Genomic DNA, 27838 nt, shown 5'->3' with positions numbered 1-27838 from the left:
ATTTAAAAGCGCGGCGTTTGTATTGGTTCTTGCCTAGCCCCTTTGTTGAGCGACCGACACATTTTTATCACACTGTGACAAGTGAACTGCTGAACGCCTTGACACAGCCTACTCGGCTAAGGTTTTAGATACACGAATGATTACGTTATTTTCCTGAAAGGGGTTACACATGAGGGGGGTTTGAATGCGGTGCACCGGGCTCTGGAAATCTTTTCCGATGGCTCTTTTGGTCTTAGCTTCACGTACTACATCAACGGCCCTTGTGGTCGCGTAGGTGGCACTGCAATTTTCACTTTGGTACAGAGGGACTGTGAACTGCTTGATTCATTTAGCATAGTGACTCCAGACTTTGAAGTGCTAACTTTAATTGCAGATAAGGTAATATATTCGGTTTGATGTCGGCCGCCAAATGGGCATATTTCAACATTTTTTTATTTTTATGAAGGCTTTTTTTCATTTGTTGTAGAGAACAAGTATAAGCTGATCGCCGCAGGTGATTATAATATTGATATGGGTGTTAACACTTCTACTAGTACAAATTTTAACAACCTTCTCTTGTCATATGGATTTTACAACGTTAATAATGAACCTACCAGAATAACAACTGTACGTGAGTCAAAGCTAAACATATTCATATCAAACCTTTCATCACAAGATATAATAGCTGGTGCCCTATCATGTTCCTTTAGTAATCATTTTCCCGTGTTCCTTTGTTTACAAGTTGCCCGCACTCTAAATTGTTCGTCTGCTGAGAGTCTTTACCAGCCAGTAAGCAGTACAGCTCTTAACGTGTTTAGGAATGAGCTGCTTCAAATAGACTGGTGCGAAGTCCTGAATATACATGATGCTAACAAAACTACAGTGTTTTTTAGATACCTTCAAATGAATGTACAATGTTCATTTTCCTGTTAAAAAACGCAAAAAGAGTAGAAAAATTCGAAAGCCATGGCTCACACATGAACTGTGCCAAAAAATGCGAGCAAAAGATAGGCTCTCCAGACAGTTCTTAAACAACTGCAATCGTGATGATTTGACCAAACTGGCCGATGTTTTCAATAATTTCTTTACAAATATGAGTACGCCAGGCAGCTCCTCAAATGCATGTCGATATATCAGCACGCGAAATGAAAAATCAATATTCTAGAGCCAGTGAATGTACAGCAAGTAATTTCAGCAAAAAAATTAAAGAGCAGCAGCAGTAGGGATATCGAAGAAATTCAAATAAAACCAGTAAAACATGTCGCAGATGTCATAGCACCAGTTCTAACGCATATATTGAATAAATGTCTGACGGCATCGACATTTCTGGTGCAAATGCAAACCGCAAAAGTAGTAGTGCTGTTTAAAAAGGGAAACCGAAATGAATTGGCCAATTACCGTCCGGTGTCTATCTTACCCATATTTTATAAGCCCCTTGAAAAATAATACACTGCAGGCTTTTAAATTTATCACTGTGAAATAACTGTGATCACTGCGAAATAATAACGAAACACCAGTTTGGGTTTAGGAAGAATATGTCCACAGAATTAGCTCTGCTTCACCAGAAAGAGTAATTTTAACACAGTTTTAAACCAAGGGAATAGTAGACAGCCTATTTGTCGATTTTTTTTTTTTCAGGGCATTCGACCTGGTGAATCATGATGTTCTGCTGCATAAGCTGGACCTTTCCGGTATGCGAGGGTGTGGATTACAGTTGTTGCAATCACATTTATCGCATCGATGTCAAGTAGTCCAAATAAACAACTCGCGATCACGAGTCCTGCCACTGCCTTGTGGTGTTCCACAAGACAGCATATTGGGCTCCTTGCTATTTGTTAACATTGTTAACATTAATCAGAACGCCAAATTTATTATATACGCAGATGATACCAGCATAATTCTTTCTAGTAATAACATCGATAAATTCATCACTGATTGTAATGACACCGTAGTACAACTGCAGCAATGGTCCTTATCCAATTACATGAAGATTAACGAAAATAAAACAAAAGCAGTTGTCTTCCGGCCGAAAAATAAACCTGTTCCTCCTCATGCCGGTATTGTTTTAAACTCGCATCCTGTTGACATTGTTGACCACTACAAATGTCTAGGTGTGATATTCACTGTCAATCGGTCCTGGTAATTTCATGCAAATTTTGTAATAGCAAAACTTGCTCGAATAACTGGTGCAGTCGGTCGTCTTCGATACACGCTTTCTACTAAAACAAAAATATTGGTCTGTAATTCTCTTTGCTATCCACACGTCAACTACCGCCAACTTGTCTGGGGCACAGGTACTTTCTCTAACACAAAAAAAAATATTCCATATGCAAAAACGGCATGCCACGTGTACAATATGTTGGTTATAATGCAACCACTGCAGAATTCTTTCACAGTGCTCATGTTATTACAGCTCACAATCTATACCGCTACCGTTTGAGTGCTCGGTTTAAATATTAAGTGAAAAAAATAAAACTCATAGCCTGGATGCCTTGGCACATTTAGAAAGAAATGAGAAATGTTATGATACTAGATGTGAAGAAAACGGGAAGGTTGCTGCAACACGCTTGAATTCTGGTATGGAGCGTTTGTGTTATGCTCTGCCATCTGTTTTAAACTATTTTCAGTCACTGAATTTTTATTTATTTTGTTGTTCTACTGTTAAACTTAGAGACCTGTTTGCTGATTGAATAACGTGATTTCATTTAATCTGGTGTTTGTTTTATCTGGCTCAGGAGTTTTTCTTTCATTCTGCATTGATCAAATGTCCTGATTTGTTTATCGCTTGTTCATTCCCTGGTGCTGTCTAGACGCTGCCTTATATATGGGGCTGCGGACTCGTCAAGCCGCCAAATGACAGCTTTTTTTCCGTAGCCCCTCCATCTGTAGTAAATGATGGAAAATAAAGATTTGATTTCATCTGATATTATTGCACTGCAGGATGTGAATACTGGAGTCAAACTCAGACCATACAGCACGCATCAAAACAGCTCATCCCTTTGCATTCTGGTGCTTAAGGATTTCACGGCTGTGACAATCGAGCTGGAGTCAGTCACTGAGGTGGAACATACGTCTAAGAAGACTCCACGCCGCCTTGGTACTGAGCGTGCTTTTTATGGAGTTGCATTTGGCCAACCAGACATTTTTGGCCAGGGTTCGCGCATACTCTTCTGCTTGTAAGGTTAATTTCGCGATGTTGAGCTTGCGGTTATGTTTTTGCCTTTTCCACCGCCGTTTGAGACTTCTTCTGGCCTCCCATAGATGTAGTAGGTGTCTGTAAATAGCCGGGACTTCTTCTGAGGTATGAAGGGTACGTGAAAAGCGGTCCCAGCAGCAACTGAGCCCCCTGCTCGTCCCACAACGAGGGCGTCCCGGTCTGAAGGAAGCGGTCGTCCAGGTGACAAGACATTTGGAGGAGCCGCGGCCGTGAAAACCACGGGCAGCCTGGGCACGGTTTGCCGCTTCCCCGCCTCACACGTTGGCTGCTCAGAAACTTCAGGAGGAAAATAGGAGATTCAAACAGGAACTAGCGAAGTATAAAAGTCAGGAACTGTGGACACCGGCAGGGGGAGGAAATATGCCAGAAGCGCCTGGCGAATCTGCAATAGAGGATGATGCTCCTCTTCCTCATACTCAGCAGGCACGAACCCTTGTCCCTCAGGGTGCGAAAAAGGAGGAGGAGGGAAACAGTAATGCAGTGGCGACGGGGACCGATAAGATGGCCGCTACCAGAGAGAACGCAGCCAGGATTGAGGCGGTTGTGGAGCGATGTTTGCTGAACGACCTTCCGCGTGTGGAAGCTCGCAATATACAGGCGAGCCTCGAGGGGACTCTACAAATTATTATTGATAAAAACGTTCAGGCAGCTATTGAGAGGGGCGTTCAGGCAGTGGTAGAGCGGTCTTACAGGGCATCTTGGAGCCCCGTCTGATTAAGCTGCAAGCCTGTGAAATCAGAACCGATCGCCAACTTCAGGAGCTTGCGGAGTGCACGCGGACGAAGGTTCCAAAATTAACTGGCCGGGTAGGTAATAGGCAGCTTGGAGCTGATGATTTGCCCGACACCTGAGTGGACGCACCAGGCGCGATTTCCCTTAGTATTCAACATGGCCCGCCTTCATAAGCAGCAGATTTTGCAGTGGAAATGCCGGGGGTTTAGGAGGAAGAGGGATTCACTACAGCAGTACGTAGATTCGTCGAATAAATTACCAGATAATATTGCACTGCAGGACGTGAATACGGAAGTCAAACTCAGACCATACAGCACGCATCAAAACAGCTCATCCACTTGCATTCTTGGGCATAAGGATTACACGGCTGTGACAATCGATCTGGAGTTAGTCACTGCGGTGGAACATACATTTATTCAGCTATTACCGAACGTACGCACTAGCAGAAGTGCTACGTATGTGTTGAACATATATAGTCGGCCGAAGAACAGGGGTGGATCAGATTTTCCATAAGGCAGCACAATTGGAAAAAGTGCACCTCTCATCATTGTAGGGATTTTAACGACGTGTATAGCTTCTTGTGGGTTGATAGTAAGGAGGATATTAAGGGCAGTAAACTCGCTGCGGCCATATAGGACCTAACATTAACGATTCTTATTGGCCCGAAGCAACTCACATGGATTGGCAACAGTAGTATCTCGAGAGATACATGTCCAGATCTCTCGTTGATTAAAGGAGCGAGACATTATGACTGGCACAACACGCGGGAGACCCTAGGGAGTGACCGCTACATTCTCAAGATCTTCGTCGACTACAGTAAGCATCGCAAAATGAGAGGGCACGCCCGGCTCACGGACTGGTCGTTGTTCCGACAGGCGGAAAATTCTATGCTTAACGCGCCCATTGAAAAGTACGAGGAGTAGGCTGAGTCGCTGCTGGGAGTCAGGGACCACTTTACACGTACGCTTCAGACCTCAGAAGAATTCCCGGCTATTGACAAACACCTACTCTATCTATGGGAGGCCAGACGAAGTCTCACACGACGGTGGAAAAGGCAACAATATAACCGCAAGCTTAGGAACGCGAAATTATAACCTTACAAGCAGAAGAGTATGCACGAACTCTGGCCAAAAACAACTGGTTAGCCAAATGCGACTCCATGAAAGGCAAGCTTAGCACCAAGGCGGCGTGGAGTCTTTTTAAATGTTTGATAGAGCCTTTCATGTCTCGCGGGGATCAGCAACGTAACCTCAAGAGAGCCCTTCACGGCTTCGCGGGCAGGGACCAGCAGCTGGTTGCAGCCCTCACCAGCAAGTACCTCTGTGCAGTGAAAGACAACGAGCCAGTACGGGATTGTGAGGGTATGGACAATCCAGACCTGGATGGAGAGTTCGAAGTCGAGGAAATACAGGCGGCGCTTATGGCCATGAGGCGGGCTACGGCACCAGGGAACGACAGGGTGACGGTGAGATTGCTTGTCTATCTCAATCGGCAAGCGTTTGAACATCTTACGCAGTACATCAACGAGTGCTGGAAAAGGAGACAGTTACCCAGGGCGTGGAAGACGGCTGATGTCAGCTTTTTCCCAAGCCTGGAAAGGAGGTGAACATCAATAACCTCAGGCCAATCTCGCTTGCGTCGTGCGCATGGAAACTGATGGAGAAGGCGGTGCAAATGCGGCTTTCGGCGTATATAGAAGACCAAGATATCATACCTGACACAATGTTTGGGTTTAGGGCACACTGTAAACCCAGGACGTGTTATTGCAACTGAAGACAGAGGTTATCGATCCCCCGCGCAAACGCAACAGTAGGGCTATACTGGAACTAGATCTTAAGGGGGCTTTCGACAACGTGAAGCACTCCGAGATGCTGGAAAATCTACAGGCTACTCACTGCGGAAAGCGTACCTTTAATTACACCAAGGCTTTCTTGCAAGATAGGCAAGTGCACATCAAGATTGGCGACACGAGGTCCGAGCCGATACCCATGGGCACCAGGGGGATGCCTCAGGGAGCAGTCCTTTCTCCACTGGTCTTCAGCGTCGCCCTCATGCACCCCCCGGAACATCTCAATGTCATAAGGGGATCCGCCACGCCCTCTACGTGGATGACATAACCATATGGGCAACGAAGGGAAACTTTGGGAGAGACGGAGGAGGCCCTCCAAGAGGCTGCCACTGCAAAGTATGCAGAAGAATGCGGACTGCTCTGTTCCCCGGACAGGTCGGAGCTCGTCGTCCTGCGCGGGAAGGGGGATACTGCACCGCTGGGAATCTCGGTACACGATAGTGTTGGGGATGGGGGCCCAAGCCCATCGCAGGCCACCAGTGTTGAGGATTGCGCTTCAACGCCACCGGTGCCACCAGAGTTGGAGACGGAGGGGCCCTTGATTAGGGTGACTCTTTCAGCCCCGCAGGTCCCGTCTCCGGATGGCGTTGCCAGACTCCGTTGAGGAGGGAAACTGTACAGTAGGGTTTATTTACATTTATACAAGCATGAGAATCAAAAGTGGGGAGCTCTACGGATGGAGGATCTTACGGGAGGATGATCTTAATGGAGGATCTTAATGGAGGATGATTTCTCACTGCACTAGCTGTCGAGTTTTATAGCGTTCTTCGTCCCTAGATTTCTCAGGTTGAGGACGCCCTCGCTGGGGTGGAAGTGGCCTGAAGCTTTCATTCACGCGCACGAACTCACACCACCGCACACAGGGACACGCCCCCGTCACATGTCGACCCTGGGAGAGAGTAGGATGCTGTCGAGTTCACGTCGACTGTGGTAGGTGATGTTATCTGGCCAGCCAAAAGTTCCCACGTGCCTCTGACACCTGTTCTTTAAATGCCAGCCGACGCGCCGGACGAGATCACACGGTCGGGCCGAGAAGCCGAAAGGGGGCGTTTCGTCCTTTGAGATGCTTTCCCAACCCAAAAAGACTAAGGAATCGGGGACACGAGAGAAACAGCAGCAGCATAGCGACCGATAGCATGCATAAGAAAGCGCTCTGTTCGCCCTATCAGAAAGCTTGTCTGCACGAACCATAAAAGCATTTCTGAAGAAGATATAGATGTTCGACAGAAACCTGCCTAGAAAGGTAAAACATATGAGACTATAGGTGACTTTGACGCTTCTGCCAGGAGCGAGGCCATCTTCTGCCCTCCAAAAGACGGCCGAAAAAGAGAAGAAAAAGCCAGAATCCCGGATTGGGTGTGTAGCACCGCCCGACAGGGTTGCTCTCTTTAGCGATGATTCTGTTTCTATATACTCCCCTTTCCTCATTTTGATGGACACTGAACTCGGCTGCACCCAAGCTGCGCGTGGCTATTCATGGTATGTGTGAAAGAGATTAGCAAGCAGCCCTCGAGTGCATGTAAAAAACCTGAGGCCTTATTCATCATCATCATCAACACCATCAGTCTGACTATGCCTACTGCAGCACAAAGGCCTCTGCCATATCTCTACAATTAACCTTGTCCTTTGCAGCCGCGGACGCCCTATCACCGCAAACTTCTTAATCTCATCCGCCCACTCAACATTTTGCAGCCACCATGCTATGCCTCCCTTCTCTTGGAACCCACTCCGTTGCTCTTAAAGGCCCAAGCCAATTTCTTCCTCTTGATTTCCACTAGGATAGCCCACTCCTAAATATTCCAAAGTACATCCCAAATTTTCGAAAACGGCCCACCCCAGAAAACGGATGGAGGTCGATTGTAGTGTGTATGAAGGTGAGAATTAGTAAGGATTAGTGGACGGATTAAAACAGATTAAGGTGGAAGAGTGGGTCGTGTTATTATAATTCCATATGGTAATCCAATTGAAGCTACTCGAACATTCTAGACCTCAGATTTTCAAATGTGGCAGTGCTGGTGACGTCAGGACCCTCTTGACCAATCAGGGAATTTTTTTACGGAGAAAAACAATGGTTTTTGCAAAACGAAAACCTACATGCTACCGCATTAAAACCAAGGTGTTGAACTTACCGACAAACCAATTTCAACGCTCGGACACTCACTCTCACTACCTTGAGAACTGACCCCGGAGAGAAAAGACGAAGGAGTGCTTTAAAGGACTTTAGACTCCTAATTTTATTGCGCGTTTTCATCTTTAAAATGATGCGTTAGACATTAGAATACACGGATCACCACATGGTGTTTGCCTACGACTGATGAATAATTTATAATTGAATTTGTTCTCTAATACTGTTTTTATTTTGGTTTCATCAACCTAACGATGGCTGTGACGTGTAGTTTATGTTTAGGCCACGTGACGCACAAAAAAAACGGCAATATAAAAGCTGATACGTAGTTTTAACTCACTGCAGCACTTAAGCCATCCTGCTTCGATAGCTATAATTACAGCAAATGACGTATCCGCAGTAATATTCCCGTTTTTTTTTGTGTGCCTCACGTGACCTAAATATCAACTGCACGTCACAGCCGTCGTTCGGTTGATGAAGCTGAAACCGAAACAGCGTCAAGAAGAAATTATGTTATAAATTAGCTAGCATCGTTAGCAATACCACGGGGTGGTGCATTCCCAAAAATACTTGGACACAACATATGCTCGTAAAAAAAAAGATGTCTAAGACGCATACAAGCTACACGTGAAACCACCGAGGCATCAGTAGGGGGTGTGGGGTGCGCGGTGCGCGCTTTCTTAACAGTAAGTACAACGCTTTTGCCGCGCCTACTATAGTGTTAAAGGGGATCTGAAACACCTTCCGAGGACAGTACATAAACGCTCTCAATCACTACATTCTGTCGTTATGAACACCTTATCTAAATAATGCACTTTTACACGCAGCACAGAACCCACAAAGCCGTGCGAAAGTTGACGAGCCCTCTCCGCGGTGACCGTCCCACGCTCCTGCGTATTTCTGTTCGGAAATGGTTACATTCTTTCAGACATGAGGCAGCTACCATGGCTTCGGCCAGTCAACTGAATTTCTACGAAACGCAGTAAAAAAAGAAAACTCTTGCTGGAGGATAATCGTGAAGCGGCATCCTTGAACACGCGAAAAATACTGGACCTTTATTGAGAGCACCTTTAAGACGAATCCTTCTGAGTGAACATTTAAGAAGTTATTGTTCGTTCTATAATTGTGCTAAGCGAATCCGACTTGAATCATGGCGTTCACAAGTTCGGATGGCGATAAACTACCGCGACGCGCAATTCCTAGTTAGAAAATGTAGAGTTACATGCCCTTCCATTCCGCAGAGAGGCCTGCTGGAACCAGCGCTGGCAAACAAATACAGTGATGCGGAATTCCCCCATTCGGAATATCCAGAGTGTTGACCCACCCACGGTTCCACTGACGTCCCACTGTTAGTGAACAGCCCGCAGTGAATTCTTCATCTGTAACGGACGAGGAATCTCCGCTCAGCTCCTTCCGTTCTCCCCCTCTTTCGTGCCTGCACTCCGGGAGTAATTCCTAACAGTAAGATGAAAAGCGGCCGTCGTCGCTTTCGAGTCACGCAATTGTGTGCACAGTAGCGGACAATTAACTTGCAAATTAGTGCCCGAACAGGAGGCCGGGCCGTTTTCTCGAATAGGCACAAAAGAAACGCCTGGAAGTCCTCCGAGTTCCTGCTCATACTCTACCGGCAACCAAAGAGCTTTACTGCCCTTTTTCTTTATCAATTTAGCTGCAGCACCTCCTGAAAAAATTTTCTGGGTACTCCACTGGGGATGGGTATGGCATTTTGTCGAATTCCCTCTCTGGGAAGCACGGACTTTGAATTAGGTTCTGCCCTTTTAAGTTTCACTTGATTTGGGTTCCTTGTGGAGATGTTGCACCGCACAGTCAGACATGCTACGACTCGTCTACTTTCATCGACTTCGCGGCCTTGCGTGCACGTAAATTGCTAAGAAGGGCTCATTTCTCTGGAGTAGCAGTATCTGGCTTGCTTTGTTACAGCGACGTTGCTAGCGCAACACTCCAGGTGCACGCTGATTGGGCACACCAGAGTGGCATCACGCATGACGTCATGGCAACGCGCCATGCTGAACGGTCAGAATGCCAGTCACAGATTGGTCCCCATAATGTGACGCCATTCGTTAGGTCGCGAGTGTAGCGGCACACACGCAACAGACCTCCGACACTCCAGCCCAGAGTTGCCGAACAACTTGACTGACGCGACCATTTCGCATCGCCGCAGCTGTTGCTGAAATTAGCATTAGCGCAAGTGCGAATGTCCACCCAAGCTTGTCTTAGCTTAACGGAGTTGTTGATGGCCTTCAGGGAGGAAGTTAAAACAGAGTCCGGCTGCTGTGCAATGAAGACGCCTCACCGGCTGAAGTTTGCCTGTGACGCCGTCTCGTCGAACGTTGAATTAGCGGCACATCTGTCGACGGTGTAGGTCATGGAGAGTGGCTCCACCTTCGACAGGAAGCGACCAGCCGTCTGCCACGTCTGAACGGCGAAGACTCCGAGAGCAGCCCAAGCCGTCCCCTGCGCAGGGAATACGTGAAGACCAGAGAAACCCCGAGAGGAACGCGATCACGGTTATATGATCGGCCGCATTGTGGTCGTGTTTCGCTGGAGGCGAAAAAGCAAAAGGCACCCATGTGCTGTGCTTTGTCAGTGCACAATAAATGTCCTTAGGTGGTCGCAATTATTCCGGAGCTCCTGTCAGACAGTTACTGGGCGATTTCTTCTTTTGAAAACCAATTTTCATTTTATGAAAAAGATGTGTTGCTTAAAAGGACGGAGATGTCTCATTTACTTATGCTGCAACTTGCAGGGGCGTAGTCAGGGGGGGGGGATTATGAGGCTACGCCCCCCCCCCCCCCCCCCCCCGTCACGCACCGCGGACCAAAACAACCACCGGCGCCGGAAGTCCTTCTGGATTTTGTCACGCATACAGTGTCCTTTTCAGACTAGAAAATACATTTTGGCGCGAACATTTCTAACTCGGGTTGGATTTCGTAGCAACGCCTGGAGTCATGTAACGCAAGGGGCCCCATCCTAGCACAAACTTTCAAAGGCCTATCGATGGCTTGCTGTTGCGACTAAAATTTCGGTGCATTTACTCGCAATAGATGAAAGGTGACAGCTGCTGATGCGCAGTACACTGGAACGAAGGACAGCGTCATTGAGATTGTTTCCTGGCCGTTGCATATGTACAAAAATGTAAATGTTCTTGAACGACAAACATTCACTAAAATATTTGTCCTCTACTTGCTAATTTCATGGCCTTTACGTTTTTCATATCAGCGGCATGCACTGCTTTCCTGGTTCCGGACCGATAGAGTTCTAGACTTCGTGTGATATTTTCTTTACTTATTAAATACGCAAAAGCAAGGAAGCAATGCTATCAGTTATGTCGGCCACGAGTAAACGATAAGGGGATAGTTGGTATGACATGAATACAAGACAAATATGAGCAGGGGACAAGACAAAGAAGAGAAGCAAACAGGACGAGCTCGTCCTGTTTGCTTCTCTCCTGTGTCTTGTCCCCTGCTCAGTTTTATGTTTTGTAATCATGTCTGCCACGTTTTTTAGACATACGAACAGATTCTTTTATTTTTTAAAATACATATTTCACTTGTTTAGACAGTGCGTAGTGCTATCTAGTACACAATGGCATTGTCAATGGCAATGGAAATGCAGTTATTATTGTTGGGTTTGATCCTTCTACTGGCTGAAATACCTGTTTTCTTAAGCCTGAAAGGGTGGTAACCATGAGAAACAGCATTAAAAAAGAGAATTTAAAAAGCGCGAACATAGTGTCAAGAAAGAGGAACAAAAGACAGTTGCAAATTAGCAAGGCATGAGCAGCGCTTTTTTGGCTACGTTTCAGATTCAGGTGAACACTGCGCTGCTGAGATGCACAACGAATAGAGAGAACGTAAAGACACCGCAGCACATACCGCAAATAACTAACGGCTGGTTGATTCAAAAAGTTCATGTGTATCCACCTAGGAAACATGGAAGATGAAAGCCAAATGAAGAGATGATATTTTCTGAGAAATGACCACTTTTTCTCAAGAAACCTTGAATTGGTATAGTTTGCGAAGGTTCCATAGCCCATTTCAGTTGCTGTAATCAGTTAACGCGTCCGGCTCCCGAAGGACGGCGCCACTGTACGATTCCATTCCACACTAACATTCAGTTCCCTTTCAGTTGTGAGATCGTGCGCCTCCAGAGGGCACGTTACTCGTACGACACGCTTAGGTTTCAGCGGAAATGCGTTGGACTCTCGAGAGGAGCTGAATATGGGAGAAATGTTTGCTTCTTCGAAAGTAGTTGCTGAAACTTTCCTTTCACAGAGTGTGCGCGTCCCCATCGTTGCAAGGATTGTGGTACGTTGACAGCGACCGCGTTGTATAGCCTCTGCTGTCCGCCTGGCCATGGCCCTCGCCCACACAGGTGGCGCCGGCAGCCACAACTCTTTGAACATCCCAGCCGCCCGCGTGTACGAAAATCCGATGCACCGACTGCTGCAAACATCGGAGGTTAGCTGACCATTAAGGTTGATTTCAGGTGTTGTTGGTAAGACGTCCCTAAACAATGAGGACCGCCCAGAAGGCAACGCCACACAACACGACGTGGACTGAAGAATCCTGCTCTTTCTTTGGCTCACCGAGGAGATGCGAACTGGCATATGACGGGATAGAGGATCTATACATTCGCCCCTTTTCCCTTTATAAAATTTTGGTTGGCTTTTATGTTTTGGCTATTTTTTAATCTTGAACTTGTATCCTTACGTCACAGCCCTGATTTCGAGCCAGAAATCTTCCAATCGCTTTTTGCTAACGTCTAACGCAGATTGGAATATTCACGTTACCTTTGTTATCTTTAAACCCTAGGGCCTCAGGGGGAGTGACTGTGCCTGTATCAACATCAGGGTGGATATTGCCACGCTCTAGTAAAATGTGTTAACCCCGCGTAGTGCCCCTTGCAGAGAATCGCTGCGAGCAAAAAAACAAAAAAAAACAAGAAATGAGAATAATGTTCTCTGCTCACCTTGGCGTTTGCCCAGGGCAGCAAAAATGCGAGAATGATGATTGCTGCAAACGGGCCCGAGGCTGCAGCGTAGAGCGCGATGAAAAACTGCGTCGCGGAGAAGATGCATGAACACAGGATGTGCAGGGTCGTTCAATATTAAAGGGAACGCGGGAGCGCATAGCCTCCGCGCTTCGTGAAGCACTGCTGCCCAGAGCCGGCGAACACGAGTGGGACCAGGCACATGCGCGGAAAGAGCAGCAGGCTGTGCTTACTGCTCACGACAGCGCTTCGCGAAGTGCGGCGGCCACGCGCTCCCATGTTCCCTTTTATAGAAGACACAACGCGGGCCAGAGGGCGCTGCGGACTCCGGTGAACAGTCATTACCGGGACTAATATACGCGGATAATATAGTGCTAATGGCTACAACAAGGAAGATTTCCAGAATTTGATAGACATATGTGGTACAGAGGGAGATAGATTAGGTTTCAAGTTTAGTAAGGAAAAATCTGCAGTCATGATTTTTAATGATGAGGGCAGCGAGCATACAATACAGGAGTGAACGCTAGAAGTAGTGGATGAGTACAAGTATCTTGAGGTGTGCATAAATGACGGTGCTGAGCATCTAACAGAGCATGAAAAATATGTAATGAATAAAGCTAGTAGGAATGCAGCTGTCATGAAAAATAGGGCACTGTGGAATCACAATACGTATGAAGAGGTAAGAGGGATCTGTAAAGGGGTGATGGTTCCTAGCCTGACTTTCGGCAAAGCAGTCCTGTGCATGGGAACAGATGCTCAAGCAAGGTTCGAAATCAATGTGGCGTAGGGAGGCTAGGTTTGGGAGCACATGGCAATACACCTAATCAGGGGGTACAGAGTGTAATGGGACGGGCGTCGTTCGAGAGCAGAGAAGCTAGCAGTAAGATAGTATTTGAGGAGCGATTGAGAAAAATGGGGGAAAAACAGTGGGCTAGGAAAGTTTTCAGATACCTGTATATGAGGAATGGAGATACGAAATGGAGAAAGCGAACTAGAAAATTGACAAGCAAATATCTGGACAGCAATGGGGGGGGGGGGGGGGGCATATCAGCAATTATCGGTTAAGAAAACGGTTAAAGAAACAGCGAGAACTCTGTGGAAAGCAGGGATGCTGACGAAATCGGCACTGGAAACATACAGGATCTTTAAGCAGGAAATTGCCAAAGAAAATATCTATGATAATTGTAGGGGAAGCTCTTTGTTGCTTGAGGCCAGGGCGGGAGTTTTGCGGACTAAGACATATAGAGTCAGGTAGCTCGAGAGAGACACGTTGTGCGTTGCGTGCTGAGAGGAGGCGGAAACGGCTGAACACTTGATACTTTACTATAAAGGGCTTCACCCTACAGTGCAAAGCAGCGGGGCTGATTTATCCAAGGCATTGTGGTTCATGGACAGTGAAGGGAAAGTAGATTTTAAGCGGATGGAAGTAACCAAGCAATGGTTATCTGATTCGTGGTTAGAATCAAGACAAGAGTAAAATTTAATAAGTCATGGCTAGGTTACTTGAACCACCGCCCGATTTAAGGGTCAGTCCCATCCATCCATCCATCCATCCATCCATCCATCCATCCATCCATCCATCCATCCATCCATCCATCCATCCATCCATCCATCCATCCATCCATCCATCCATCCATCCATCCATCCATCCATCCATCCAACCGTCCGTCCGTCCGTCCGTCCGTCCGTCCGTCCGTCCGTCCGTCCGTCCGTCCGTCCGTCCGTCCGTCCGTCCGTCCGTCCGTCCGTGCGTCCGTCCAACAGAGCCCTCTCCGAGCGACTCCTCATAATTGATCAGGCAGGACGACGAGCTTCGCCACTGAATTTTATAGTCGTGTGCGCGCGCACTCGTTCTTTCTGGCTCGCGCTTCGGCATCGTTGTGAGAGGATCTTGCTTCGCGCACGCTATGCTCTCCGCTCGTGCATGGACGCCGTTGTGAGAGAAAAGTGTGCCCGCTCGAGGGCTGTCCTCGTGCTTTGACACTGGTGCGAATATATTTTGCGCGCGCTCTCGTGCTTTAGAGAGGGAGCAGCGCATGTGCGCGGCTTCAAGCAAACAGCCCAAAAGGGCGCTGCTTTCATCACGCCCTAGTATTGCGCGCAGAGTGCATAACCATGGGGTGTACGAAAACTGCAATCAAAGCCGACCTTCGAACGAAACTGCGGCACGAATGCGTTTCGCGATTAGTTTTTTTCTTCGTGTCTTCAAATTGTGCTTGCTCAGCTCGATCTACTTGTTTCCGCCGTGCGTGCTGGTGACAATAATAATAATAATAATAATAATAATAATAATAATAATAATAATAATAATAATAATAATAATAATAATAATAATAATAATAATAATAATAATAATAATAATAATAATAATTGGTTTTTAAGGGGGAAAGGAAATGGCGCAGTATCTGTCTCATATATCGTTGGACACCTGAACCGCGCCGTAAGGGAAGGGACCAAGGAGGGAGTGAAAGAAGAAAGGAAGAAAGAGGTGCCGTAGTGGAGCAGCGTGCTGGTGACACGTTTCTGTTACCTTTTTCTTTTCCCTTTCCATCGGTGTTTCAATGGCTTTGGCGCTAGGCTGCTCACCCCAGTGCCGCAGGTCGAATCGCGCCGCGTTTAGATTTGTGCGAAATACGAAAGCGCATTTTGCGATGCCGGTGCGCATTAATGAATCCCATTCTGTTGAAGTTTGAGACATGTAGCGTGGGCGTACTGCTGATACGACCATTTAAATCATGTTCGTTTGCATGTAGCTCGATCTATAGGTGTTCTCAATCGAATCAAGCACCTGTTGCCCATGAAGACTAAAAAGCAGTTGTATTTTTCTCTAATGCATTCAAAACTGGTACACTCAAATTTAATCAGGGCACATGCAACAAATCTTTACTAGTATGCTTTCATATTAGTAACGCTGGCTGTCCTTTGATAGTTATTTAAGATGAACTGGGCTGAGCGATTTTGCACTGCCTCAAGGGACTATATGAGGGTTACTTGGCCGGGATCATAAACAGATGATGCGCATTCGAGCTGTGGACAAATGTAGGTTGTGTACATTATTATTTTAATGATGATGGTGCAAGAGAGAAATTACGACGAATGTATCCAAGAGTACGACTGGCTTTAGCGATGATGGAACTGACATGTGATTTCGAAGAGAAGTCATTGCTAACCATTACAGCAAGGTAGCGGTATGATGTCACAGATTCTAATAAGACGTTATTTAACGTATACGTGGGATTTGTTAAGCTAGTGCGAGATACCCTCATTGATTTGCATTTTTTAATATTTTATTGCATGCATCATGAATGGATGGCACCATTCGTTAATATTATTAAGTTCATTATGAACTAATAGGACATCGGAATTATCAGTAAGTTTACGGTACAAAACACAGTCATCAGAAAATAGGCCAATTTTGGAAGAAACCCAAGAAGACAAGTCGTTTATGTAAATCAAGAATAAGAGAGGACCCAGAACCGACCCTTGCGGAACGCCGGAGTGGACTGGAGCCGAAGGTGAGTTAACTTCATTAGTAGTTACAAACTGAACGCGGGATGTGATGAAAGCGCGAATCCAATCAATTACTGCAGGGTCAATGCTTAGGACGCTTAGTTTATGAAGAACTAGCGCATAGTTTACTTTGTCAAAAGCTTTTTGGAGAAATCAAGAAATATACAGTCAATTGAAAAGCCAGAGTCGAGATAGGCATGCATTTCGTTAGTGAAGGAGACACGCTGAGTTTCACAAAAGAAATGTTTACGGAATCCATGCTGGGCACTTGAGAAAAAGTTTTTTTCGAGAAGGTTTAACAAGATGTGTGTATATAATGTGCTCCATGATTTTACATGGTACAGATGTAAGGGAAATGGGCTTGTAAGTGAGGGGATCATGTGTTGGACGTGACTTGTGGATGGAGATTACTTTTCCAGATTTCCAGTCATGAGGTAGAGTGCCAGAGTTACATGATTGTGAAAAAATGCACTCTAGTATTACTGAACTGCATTCCACCGTATTTTGCAAAAATTTAATATTGATCTCGCAACTCCGCAAGATAATTTGGGTTTTAATTTATTCATAATAGCTTTGATACCTGTTGACTCAAAGAGCAGTACTTTAGCAATGAGCAGTTCTTTTTTTCCTGACGCAATAACTCATTGGAATGCCCTGTCAAACGACATATTTTCATGCTACGATCGCAAAACATTCCGCGCGAAACACTTTCAGAACACGCGAACCTGTAGTTGCCCTGCACTTTTTCCTGTATTGTTCCCTGTATTTTTGTGCTTTTTCTTTTTTTTGCTTAGCTTTTTTGTAACCGCTTGATCCTCCCTATTTTATCCTTTGTTTTAGTGTTTACAGTTCCAATGTTAAGTTCATTGTGCCTATGTTTTCGTCATGAGTGCATATACACAGAACCATTTGTAAGCCCCTCCTTATGTAATGCCTTCGGGCCTTTAAGGATGAAATAAATGAAATGAAATATTATGGGGTCTATGATCTGATAATTGGTAGCATTCACAACTGGCATCTGAGTGCTGAGTATTGGGGATGAAAATTACCTTGAATGTGTTGTTAAATAATTTTGGACAGAGATAAGGCGGCACTGAGCCCCTAGAATTGGAAAGCAGTGATAGGACACTCTTATTAGTGTTGCCTCGAATTACATTCCAAAATTGCTTTGGGTTGGTTTTAGTAACTGTGGAACAGCAGTGTTTAAAAATTAAAACTGGGCTGACCATAAAGACGTGACATAACATTTGGCCGCTTTTTTGTACTCTAACCAATCAGATAATTTTTAAGAGTGTTTAGTTGAACGAAATAAATACTTTTTTCTTGTTCGATAACCTGTTTAGATGAGTGTTATACCAAAGCGCTTTGTTGCTAGTGTAGGTGGTTCTAAGCGGGACGTATCGGATGATTAACTTGGAAATTTTATTTTTGAACATTGCCCCAGTTAGGCTCTCTGGATCGACCAAGATATGATGGCAGGAACACATCTAGGAAGTGCGCAGAGTTCGCTGCTTATAGCAGGGTAGTCAGTTTTGTTAAAATCACGAAATTTTCTTTCTTGTCTGCTCTATTCAGTTTGAGTTATCGTTAGCGTGAAATGTAAGACATCATGATCGCTCAGCCCGGACAGGTGCGAAACACTCTGTAAGTTGTCTGTTAATGTCGAAAGAATAACGTCTAGCATTGATTATGTATTTTGTGTTACACGCGTAGGAGAACTAACGATCCGTGATAAGTTGAAGTCTGAAGAAACGGAAAGAAATAGATTGGATTCAGCGGACGAGGGATAAGAATATAGGTGATCATGTGACCAGACGATATTTGGAAAATTGAAGTCACCTAGAAGTAAAAGTTCAGCTCCAGGGATAAGCGTGACAATCTGATTTAGGGAATCTTGTAGGTTATCGCAGAAAGATGTGTCAGCCATGGGGGATGGATAACATGCGCCTACTGTTAATTTTTTATAGTTAATATTTGGGCAGCACCATATTAGCTCTAAATTAGTAATGACAGATACAACAAAACAATCGATGCATTCAGTATTAGCAATTAGGACACCACCACCAACTCTGCCCTTTCGGTCACTCCGAAAGATAACATTTATTTTTACAAGGAAACAGTTCACTATTCGTTATTTTGATTTTTAGCCACGTTTCGGTTAATACAATAATATCAGCATTAGAGTCTTCGATCATCGCGCATAATTAATCTTTTTTTGGGGTAAAGACTATGTATGTTTGTATACAGAACTGAACAGTCAGAGCGCTGTGGCGCCGTCGCGCCCGATCAACGCCTCGGAATTCAGCCGCTATGGGAGGAGCACGGCGCTGTCGTCGCGCGGCAAACTTTAGGTTAGGGCACCTATACTGAGCAACACTGCACGCGAAAGCCTATGGCTGTCATCTCTAATGAACGGTCGGTCTTTTAAAACTTTTCTCCTAAATTGACGCGACGGTCATCGTTGAAGTGCGATAAAATGTTAGTTAAGTCAATTAAAGTCAAGTTTATTTTTCTTTTCATCGATAAGAAAGGGGCCAGGACTAAAAGCTGTGAAAGACAGCTTGACAAGGCCCTGGCCCCCTATAATAATTGGCAGAGCAACAGCTAGGAGGAAGTTAAGTTTGGAAAGGCGTGCACAATTTTATACATCAAAGAGTTTTATATTACTACTTTTGTCCGTATGAAAATAAGACACACAGCCAAGCAAAAAAACAGAAAATAGACACGTCTTAAAAACGCAGTCTTAAAATGAGAAATACATCAAGATGACATTCTAAATACAAAGCAACACTAGATTCACACAATTTTTCACGGCAAAAAAGACCAATTTGGCGATTTGACTCATTAACTGGACCGAATCCAGTTGCATGCAACTTATTCCGTAGTTTCGGTACAGTGTAGCATAATTATTGAGTGTATGAATACGTGCGAGGCACTGAAACAAGATATTTTTCTTTTTGTCGGGTTTTCGGTCTCAGATATTTCCTTTTAATTCTGCATGCTTTGCGATAATGCTTACCTTAGATTTTACGAAATATTTTTAAGCTACGATAATCTTGTAATCAAAAAATGAGAACACAGAGAGGACATTATACTTCAAGACAAGCTCTTCGGTTGGATGACAGTAAGACACACCCGCAGCGTCCCGTAATGTTCTTTTCTGCAACAAGTGTAATTTGGATAAGTTAGTTACCCCTGTGGTGCACCAGACTAAGCTGCAGTACTGTAAGAGCGGCAGCACAAGCGCGGTATATAACAAGAGTTTTATTTCAGAAGGCAGCAAGTATCTTGTTCGGGCGATGGCGCCAACTGCTGATGCAACTTTTGAATGCAAGTAATCTATGTGGTCGTTCCATGCAAGGTGCCTTGAAAAGACCACTCCGAATACTTTCGCAGAGTTAACCATTTCAACTTTTTTCTGTTCCCAAGCGTACGCTCAAGGCATCCGGTAATTCCTTCCCTTTTGGAGTGTAGAGAACAGCTTTTGTTTTGCTTGCGTTTATTTTTAAGTGGTTTGCTTTGACCCAAGCGTTCTAGTCCTGAAGCGCCATATTTGCTCGCTCCTCTACATCTGCTTGAGTACTTCCGGTAACGAAAGTGGTGGTGTCGTCCGCATAGGAATTAAACTTTACGTCCTGAGTGAGTGTGCCATATCATTAATATAAATAAGGAAGAGTAGCGGTCCAAGTATGCTTCCCTGTGGCCCGCTGGTATGGACGGATTGCAAAGAAGATTTATTGTTATTTATTTCGACATATTGTGTCCTGTTGCTAAGGTATGATGTAAGAGGCGCATGTGGTGTTCTACGAACGCCGTATCTGTGCAATTTTGAAAGAAGACTTGTGTGATTGACAAGATCAAATGCCTTTGAAAAATCGACATAGATGCCCAGTACCATATGGTTTTTGTGAATGCTTCAATGCTAAATTCTTTTTGCGTTAAACGTGCTGTTTGTGTTGATCGATCCTTGCTGAAACCATGTTGATAATCGAGCAGAACATTATGACGCGATAAAAACGATACAGTTTTGGTGCGTAGTATTTTTTCCATACCTTTAGAAAATACTGGTAGTATGGAGATTGGGAGATAGTTGACGAAAGGACTACGATCTCCAGATTTAAATATAAGAACCACACGTGAAGTGTGCATTGCTTGGGGAAATACGCCCGTGGACAAAATCAAGGTATATATAAAAGTAATGACTGGACAAAGTATGTTAAGAACGTGCTTCACATGAAGTACCTGCATGCCACATACATCCTCGGAGCCGCCGCGGTGGCTCAGCGGTTATGGTGCTCGGCTGCTGACGCGAAAGACGCAGGTTCGATCCCGGCTGCGTGGTCGCATTTCGATGGAGGCGGAATTCTAGAGGCCTGTGTACTGTGCGATGTCAGTGCACGTTAAAGAACTCCAGGTGGTCGAAATTTCCGGAGCCCTCCACTACGGCGTCCCTCATAGCCTGTGTTGCTTTGGGACGTTAAACACTATATAAACCTATAAACCTACATACATCCTCGGATTTACTATTTTTGATGAACTTCATACAAAGGCATACTTCTGTGCAGTCCGTCGGAGAAAAGAACAGTGAATGGGCATGTAGCACTCTGACAGAGGAATTGTTCAGCAACGGTGTATTGTTTGCACCGGAGTAATCACTAATCGGCCTGCTGTACGAAAAAGCTATTTAAGACGTCAGCTAATTGGCTGCCAATGAACCGTTTCCCTTAATGCATAAGTGTATCGGGTATAACTCATTGAGTGCCAGAATGCATTAGTGAGTTCAGTTTTAGCCAAAGTACATCAGAAAGTTTTATGCTCTCACCAGAAAATATATCTGCAAAATAGACGTTCTTTATTGCACGTAGTCTATACGTAAGCTTATTCCGGTACGCTTTAAATTCACAAAATGCATATGTATCTTTCTCTTTTACAAACTTTGCATACAGGCCAGTTTTATGTTTAATCGAATGTAGCATTTCCCACGTCAGCCAAGGCTTCCGAGCATTTTTCGGTTTCCTTCTTGGACGTATTGGAAAATGTGTATCGTACAGGGCTTTGAAGGGGTCAATGAACTTGCAGTAAGCTGTGTCACTATCTTGAGTTGCTTAGACAGGCTTCCAGTCCTGCTTACTAACAGAACGACGAAACGAATCAAGTGTAGCAGGGGTAATTTCTCGTAATAATTTTGTTTGGTTTTTTAGCTACGACATAAGATTTTCGAACTAGCATTACTATTCTAAAGTGGTCACTGAGGCCAGTGCACACAGTATTTGCAGTCGTTAAATCTGTGTTAATATTTGTGATAAATATATCTATTAATGAGGAACTATCTGGAGCGACACGAGTGGGTTCTAAAATGTCATTCCAAAAGCCACTTGCGTCCATAATACCACAGAGCTTCTTTCGTGTGCTCGTCGGTTAAAGCATATTCAAATTTATATCTCTCCCTAAATAAAGATCTAACTTATTGTCTGTCACATAACCAAATATATCCTCCAAAAAATTAAAAAAATATGTCGAAATCACCGGAGGTGGCTTCTATACGAAACAAAAAAAGATTCATTTCAGAGCGCAAAGTAAGTACCTCGAAATGTGGAGTAACCGCACAAAATTCAGATACGTCTTCGCAGGTTATGTTTTCTTTGGTTAAAATGAAGACGCCACCCCCTGGCTTATCTAAATGATATGTAGAAAGTGACCAATAACCAGTCAGATTGAACACGTGTGATTCCTGGGTGTACCATGTTTCTGTGAGCATGATAACTGAAAATACTGTGCCGAACATCTCAAGTACAAGCATCAGTTCGTCTTCCTTTTTCGAAACAGAGCGCACATTTTGGTGAAAAACAGATAATGCCGGGTATTTTGCTTTTCGTGTAGATTTAATGTCACATGGTTGAAGAACCGTTTGAAAGAAGGAAGTCTAAAAGTACGATTGCCACTACAGCTAAACCAACTTTGTCAGGTCTTCAATGTGCTCGATACAGACAACTGACGAGGCACCTGCTTTTCGGGCATAGATTTTCCCATGCCGCGTCCACAAATATTTCCAGCCAACTGCTTTTCGCTTCTTGTTTGCTGCGCCAAACAGCCGTTTTGTTGCCGGGGTAAAGTGCTCATTCACAAAGATGGGGACCTTTGGTTTGAGGTTTAAGTCCTCTGACGTAAGGTTTTGTTTCTTCTCCTTTTCAAGAAAGGCGTCGCGCTTTCCCCTGCGCGTAAACTGGACGACAATGTTACGAGCAGTAGTGTTACCGGCTGTTCGGACACGGTGGCATGCCTCAATGTCAGTACTTTCAAGAGGAACGCCAATAGCTACGCCAACTTTCTTGGTGATTTCAAGAATGCTTTCATGCTCAGTTCGCGGCACGGCGACATTTCAATGTTGAAACATCGGTATTGCTGTTCATTTTGGCCAAGACGAATTTCATGATCGTCTAACTGCGAGCGCAGGGCATCACGTTCCCCCTGAAAACTAGTGACCCATTTTCTGAGCATTTCATTTTTTCTTCAACGTTCTTAATTGAGGTTTTCATTTTTTCATAGCTTTGGTTTATGTATGTAAATGTGCTCTTAATTTCTTGGATATCTTTTCTTAGTTCTCGCTTGAATCCTACTTTGAATTCTTGCTTTAGTTCATGCTTGAACAGTTTCACAAGTTCTTTCGACATTTCGGAGAATTGTGCTCAGCGGGTATTCCAATGGTTTACAGTTTATGTGGCAAGATCCAGATGCAAGCAAAATAAAGCAGGATTTAAATTCAAACGATATAATACATCAAAGAGAAACTTGCATGTGGCAGCAGCAATGTTGCGGATACGTTTAAAGTAATCTGACAGCCAGAAAAAATCCAGCAACAAACCTGTAAGACACGGGAAAAGGTGCTTAGCGATGTGCTCGCTCCGCCACTGCTGCTGCCAATGCGATATCTTGCTTCCGTTGAGGAAATATATAGCCTTTGTTGCTGTTGACGTCACGGATAGCCGTTAACTTTGAAGATATGTTAGCCAGCCACAGGTGCACTCCACTGCTGTGGGCAGGCTTTCAGCAAAAAAATGGGTACAAGCGGCGGACAGGCGTCGGATGGCGGGCGAAGTTTATCGTGACGATACTCCTGTAAGACACGGGAAAAGGTGCTCAGCGATGTGCTCGTTCAACCACTGCTGTTGCCTTGGCTTCGCGCACCTAATTGCTGCGCTAATCTCTGTTTACATCCCCGTAGTGGAGAGCACAGGAAATAACCTCGATACTCTAGGGCAGGAATTGAGAGAAGATGCGGAACAGGGAGAGTAGGAATGGCTTTGGAGTTTGTATTATGGTGAAAAGAAAAGGAATGCACGCAAGGCCGCTGTCTAACAGCTGATCGTTTCGTTCTTTACGAAGCCAAGAAATATATATTATGAAGAACATAAAAAAATTGGGCTGCAAAGAAAATGTGTAAAAAGAGAAGAACGAGAGAGAATATTCCCCCAGGGTAGATTTTTCCCCACTGTTGCAAGATATGCACGCTGTTTATTTTTGTTAGAGGTCGAAAGATCACTCACGCAGTTGCAACCACTGTTGGCTATGAACTAAGCCTCTACAAGTTCCCTCGAGTGCTGATCTGGTCCCTTGCGAAACACCTCCGTTTCAAGGAAGACCGGGCGACAGTTACATTTTGTACAGTAATCACGTAATTGAGAAAGCGTTGTCGGCGATAAAGAATTTTTAACCTCAGATAACCGGATATTGAGGCAACGTGTCCAGTGCGACTGACATCGTTGTTACCTAAAATCTATAGTAAAAACGTAGAAACTGTACACGGAATTCAACGAGGGAAGACGCACGGCACTGCCAAAAAACCCTGCACCACATCTATGGTAAAATGTAAAAACTATACACGGAATTTTACGAGGGAAGACGCACGGCAAGGCTAAAAACCTTCCACCATATCTATGGCAAAAATGTAGAAACTATACATGGAATTTTACAAGGGAAGACGCCCGGCAAGGCCAAAAATCCTGGTCTCTATCTGTGGTAAATATGTAGAAAGTGCACACGGAATTCATCCAGGGAAGACGCACGGCAAGGCCAAAAACCGTGCACCACCTCTATGGTAAAAATGTAAAACTATACACGGAATTTTACAAGGAAAGACTCACGGCAAGGCCATAAATCCTGCTCTATAGCTGCGGTAAAAATGTAGAAACTATACACGGAATTCAACGAGGGAAAACGCACGGCAAGGCCAAAAACCCTGCACCACATCTATGGCAAAAATGTAAAAACTATACACGGAATTTTACAAGGGAAGACGCACGGCAAGGTTAAAAACCTTGCACCATATCTATGGCAAAAATGTAGGAACTATACATGGAATATTACAAGGGAAGACTCACGGCAAGGCCAAAAATCCTGCTCTATAGCTGCGGTAAAAATGTAGAAACTATACACGAAATTCATTGAGGGAAGACGCACGGCAAGGTTAAAAACCTTCCACCATATCTATGGCAAAAATGTAGAAACTATACATGGAATTTTACAAGGGAAGACGCACGGCAAGGCCAAAAATCCTGGTCTATATCTGTGGTAAATATGTAGAAAGTGCACACAGAATTCATCAAGGGAAGACGCACGGCAAGGCCAAAAACCGTGCACCACCTCTCTGGTAAAAATGTAAAACTATACACGGAATTTTACCAGGGAAGACTCACGGCAAGGCCAAAAATCCTGCTCTATAGCTGCGGTAAAAATGTAGAAACTATACGCGGAATTCAACGAGGGAAAACGCACGGCAAGGCCAAAAACCCTGCACCACATCTATGGCAAAAATGTAAAAACTATACACGGAATTTTACAAGGGAAGACGCACGGCAAGGTTAAAAACCTTCCACCATATCTATGGCAAAAATGTAGAAACTATACATGAAATTTTACAAGGGAAGACGCACGGCAAGGCCAAAAATTCTGGTCTATATCTGTGGTAAATATGTAGAAAGTGCACACGGAATTCATCCAGGGAAGACGCACGGCAAGGCCAAAAACCGTGCACCACCTCTATGGTAAAAATGTAAAACTATACACGGAATTTTACAAGGAAAGACTCACGGCAAGGCCAAAAATCCTGCTCTATAGCTGCGGTAAAAATGTAGAAACCATACACGAAATTCATCGAGGGAAGACGCACGGCAAGGTTAAAAACCTTCCACCATATCTATGGCAAAAATGTAAAAACTATATACGGAAATTTATGAGGGACGACGCACGGCAAGGCCAAAAACCCTGCACCACATCTATGGTAAAAATGTAAAAACTATACACGGAATTTTATGAGGGAAGACGCACCGCAAGGCCAAAAATCTTGCTCTATAGCTGCGGTAAAAATGTAGAAACTATACACGAAATTCATCGAGGGAAGACGCACGGCAAGGTTAAAAACCTTCCACCATATCTATGGCAAAAATGTAAAAACTATATACGGAAATTTACGAGGGAAGACGCACGGCAAGGCCAAAAATCCTTCTCTATATCTGTGGTAAATATGTAGAAAGTGCACACGGAATTCATCGAGGGAAGATGCACGGCAAGGCCAAAAACCCTGAACCACATCCATGGTAAAGATTTAAAAACTATACACGAAATTTTACGAGGGAAGGCGCACCGCAAGGCCAAAAATCCTGCTCTATAGCTGCGGTAAAAATGTAGAAACTATACACGGAATTCAATGAGGGCTGACGCACGGCAAGGTTAAAAACCTTCCATCATATCTATGGTAAAAATGTAGAAACTATACACTGAATTTTACAAGAGAAGACGCACGGCAAGGCCAAAAATCCTGCACCACATCTATGGTAAAAATGTAGAAACTATACACGGAATTCAACGAGGGAAGACGCAAGGCAAGGCCAAAAACCCTCCACCACATCTATGGTAAAAATCTAGAAACTATACACAGAATTCAACGAGGGAAGACGCAAGGCAAAGCCAAAAACCCTACACCACATCTATGGTAAAAATGTAGAAACTATACACGGAATTCAACGATGGAAGACGCAAGGCAAGGCCAAAAACCCTCCACCACATCTATGGTAAAAATGAATTAACTATACACGGAATTCAACGAGGGAAGACGCACGGCAAGGCCAAAAACCCTCCACCACATCTATGGTAAAAATGTAGAAACTATACACGGAAGTCAACGAGGGAAGACGCAAGGCAAGGCCAAGAACCCTCCACCACATCTATGGTAAAAATGTAGAAACTATACACGGAATTCAATGAGGGAAGACGCAAGGCAAGGCCAAAAACCCTCCACCACATCTATGGTAAAAATGTAGAAACTATACACGGAATTCAACGAGGGAAGACGCAAGGCAAGGCCAAAAACCCTCCACCACATCTATGGTAAAAATGTAGAAACTATGCACGGAATTCAACGAGGGAAGACGCAAGGCAAGGCCAAAAACCCTCCACCACATCTATTATAAAAATGTAGAAACTATGCACGGAATTCAACGAGGGACGACGTACGGCAAGGTTAAAAACCTTCCACCATATCTATGGTAAAAATGTAGAAACTATACACGGAATTCAACGAGGGAAGACGCACCGCAAGGCCAAAAATCCTGCTCTATAGCTGTGGTAAAAATGTAGAAAGTGCACACGGACGCCGAAACACACTCTACAGCAACGATTGCGACTCGGCGGTGTTTGACTGGGCTTGTGACAGTGACCACAGTCACAGCACGCACTATAAATAGCAGTAATTCAGGAGAATGCTCCATGGCTCTAGCTGTCCGAACAAGGCCGCCGAAGCAATCGATAATCATCCACTGACTCGAAAACTGCCTACCGCAACTACGTACAGCCACGCATCTGCTTCATGTAGCATTATACATGGCTCGAATCAAATGCCGAAAACCCACATCGTGTGGACACCTGGGCATGCGTTTCACCCTGGAAATGAGCGTGCTGATGTGACCGGCCAAGAACTTACCCAGCGGGCACCAGTGGAAGGCCATCCCAACCCAAAGTAGGCAGAGCCTATCTCTTTCACTTATTCCCATGTACTTCAACATTACACTCTCTCTCGCAGAATATATATTCACGACTTCACAAAAAACTCAGAGGAGAGGAGGCGGCGCCAAATCCACACTAACAGTATCCCTTATTTACGCTTAGGCACACCTTTTATTCAACACACTGACCCGGAAATTGGAGCACATTTAACCGCCTACCATTCCACATGCGAAAGCCCCAATCCTCCCTAAGTACTCCCTGTACCCCACCCGTCTCCTACCCAGTGGGCAGCCGTCCTGTCTAGCCCATCCCTGGACGACCAGCGCGTGACGTCATCGCCCGGGCCACACAGGTAGCTACGGCAAATATGGCTCTGCCCTTGGGGCTCCACCCTCTGGACGCCGCGCTCCTTGCC

The 27838-nt window shown here is 44.8% G+C and overlaps 1 protein-coding gene across 2 annotated transcripts in view; it reads right to left on the bottom strand.

The window, feature by feature from the left end:
* Positions 1 to 27838, bottom strand: part of LOC144105752 (sodium-coupled monocarboxylate transporter 2-like) — a 230096-nt gene that overhangs the window by 16617 nt on the left and 185641 nt on the right. Inside the window, exons 12-13 of one of the 2 annotated variants that reach the window (XM_077638865.1) lie at positions 12895 to 12981; positions 10217 to 10377 (exon numbers count right to left, since the gene is read on the bottom strand). In XM_077638865.1, the coding sequence (XP_077494991.1) occupies positions 10217 to 10377; positions 12895 to 12981 (248 nt within the window). The remainder of the gene's footprint in view (positions 1 to 10216; positions 10378 to 12894; positions 12982 to 27838) is intronic. The other variant, XM_077638866.1, reaches the window with a different exon arrangement.

The sequence above is a fragment of the Amblyomma americanum genome, chromosome 9, assembly GCF_052857255.1.
Source record: "Amblyomma americanum isolate KBUSLIRL-KWMA chromosome 9, ASM5285725v1, whole genome shotgun sequence".
In the NCBI taxonomy this organism is placed as follows: domain Eukaryota; kingdom Metazoa; phylum Arthropoda; class Arachnida; order Ixodida; family Ixodidae; genus Amblyomma; species Amblyomma americanum.
The sequence above is the reverse complement of the archived record's forward strand: the minus strand, read 5'-3'. Positions and strand labels throughout refer to the sequence as shown.